The sequence below is a fragment of the Eimeria mitis genome, genomic scaffold (assembly GCF_000499745.2).
Source record: "Eimeria mitis Houghton genomic scaffold, Emh_scaff1912, whole genome shotgun sequence".
Classification (NCBI taxonomy): domain Eukaryota; phylum Apicomplexa; class Conoidasida; order Eucoccidiorida; family Eimeriidae; genus Eimeria; species Eimeria mitis.
In genome coordinates, this window is record NW_013570235.1 from 2,210 (window position 1) to 3,110 (window position 901).

Below are 901 nucleotides of genomic sequence, written 5' to 3' on the forward strand. Positions count from 1 at the left end.
TGCCGCTTCTGCCGCAGCCGACGTATGCTGCTCAGGCACTCCACTTGCTGCAGCAGCAGCAGCAGCAGCAGCAGCAGCAGCAGCAGCAACAGCAGCAGCACCGGCAGCAGCAACAGCAGCAGCAGCAGCAGCAGCAGATATAACAGCAATAGTAAGGTCTAGCTTTGCACCTCTCTGTCTCTATCACTCTCTCTTTCGCTGCTTCTGTTTCTCTTTCTCTTTCTTTCTTTTTCTTTTTCTTTCTGTCTCTCTGTCTCCTTCTGTCTCTTTGTCTCCTTCTGTCTCTCTGTCTCTATCTGTCTCTCTGTCTCTCTGTCTCTCTTTCTCTGTCTCTCTATCTGCCTCTCTCCCTATCTCTCTCTCTTTCTCTACCCCTCTCTCTTTTCTCTGTCTCTCTGTCTCTGTCTCTCTTTTTCTCTCTCTTTCTCTCTCTATCTCTGTCTCTCTGTCTCTCTTTCTGTCTCTCTGTCTCCCTTTCTCTCTCTCTTTCTCTCTTTCTGTCTCCTTTTGTCTCCTTTTCTGTCTCCTTTTGTCTCTGTTTTTTTGTTTCCTCTTACCCTCAATCCTTCTGCTGCTTGTGCTGCTGTCTCCATTTGTTTGTCTTCATCGATTTCTATATCATCTTGGGAGCATGCATTGCTTCCTGCTGCTGCTGCTGCTGCTGCTGCTGCTGCTGCTGCTGCACTGGCTGCTGCTGCTGCTGTTGCTGTTGCTGCTGCTGTTGCTGCTGCAGAGCTCTCCGATACCCCAGCAAAGACAGCAGCAAGCGCAGCCACCTGCAGCACAAAAGACACAGGAGACACCTGCTGCTGCTGCTGCTACCGCTGCTGTTGCTGCTGCTGCTGCACCACAGCAACAGGAACAGCAAAAGGAGACCGACAGAAAAGGAGACAAAAAGGAG

The 901-nt window shown here is 50.5% G+C and overlaps 1 protein-coding gene across 1 annotated transcript in view; it reads right to left on the minus strand.

Annotated features, from left to right (window-relative positions):
* The window catches only part of EMH_0045740 (poly(a) binding protein, putative), a gene marked incomplete at both ends in the record, with an annotated part of 8,326 nt that overhangs the window by 2,167 nt on the left and 5,258 nt on the right, over positions 1-901 (minus strand). The window contains one exon of the mRNA XM_013496095.1: positions 558-776. Coding sequence (XP_013351549.1) covers positions 558-776 — 219 coding nt within the window. The remainder of the gene's footprint in view (positions 1-557; positions 777-901) is intronic.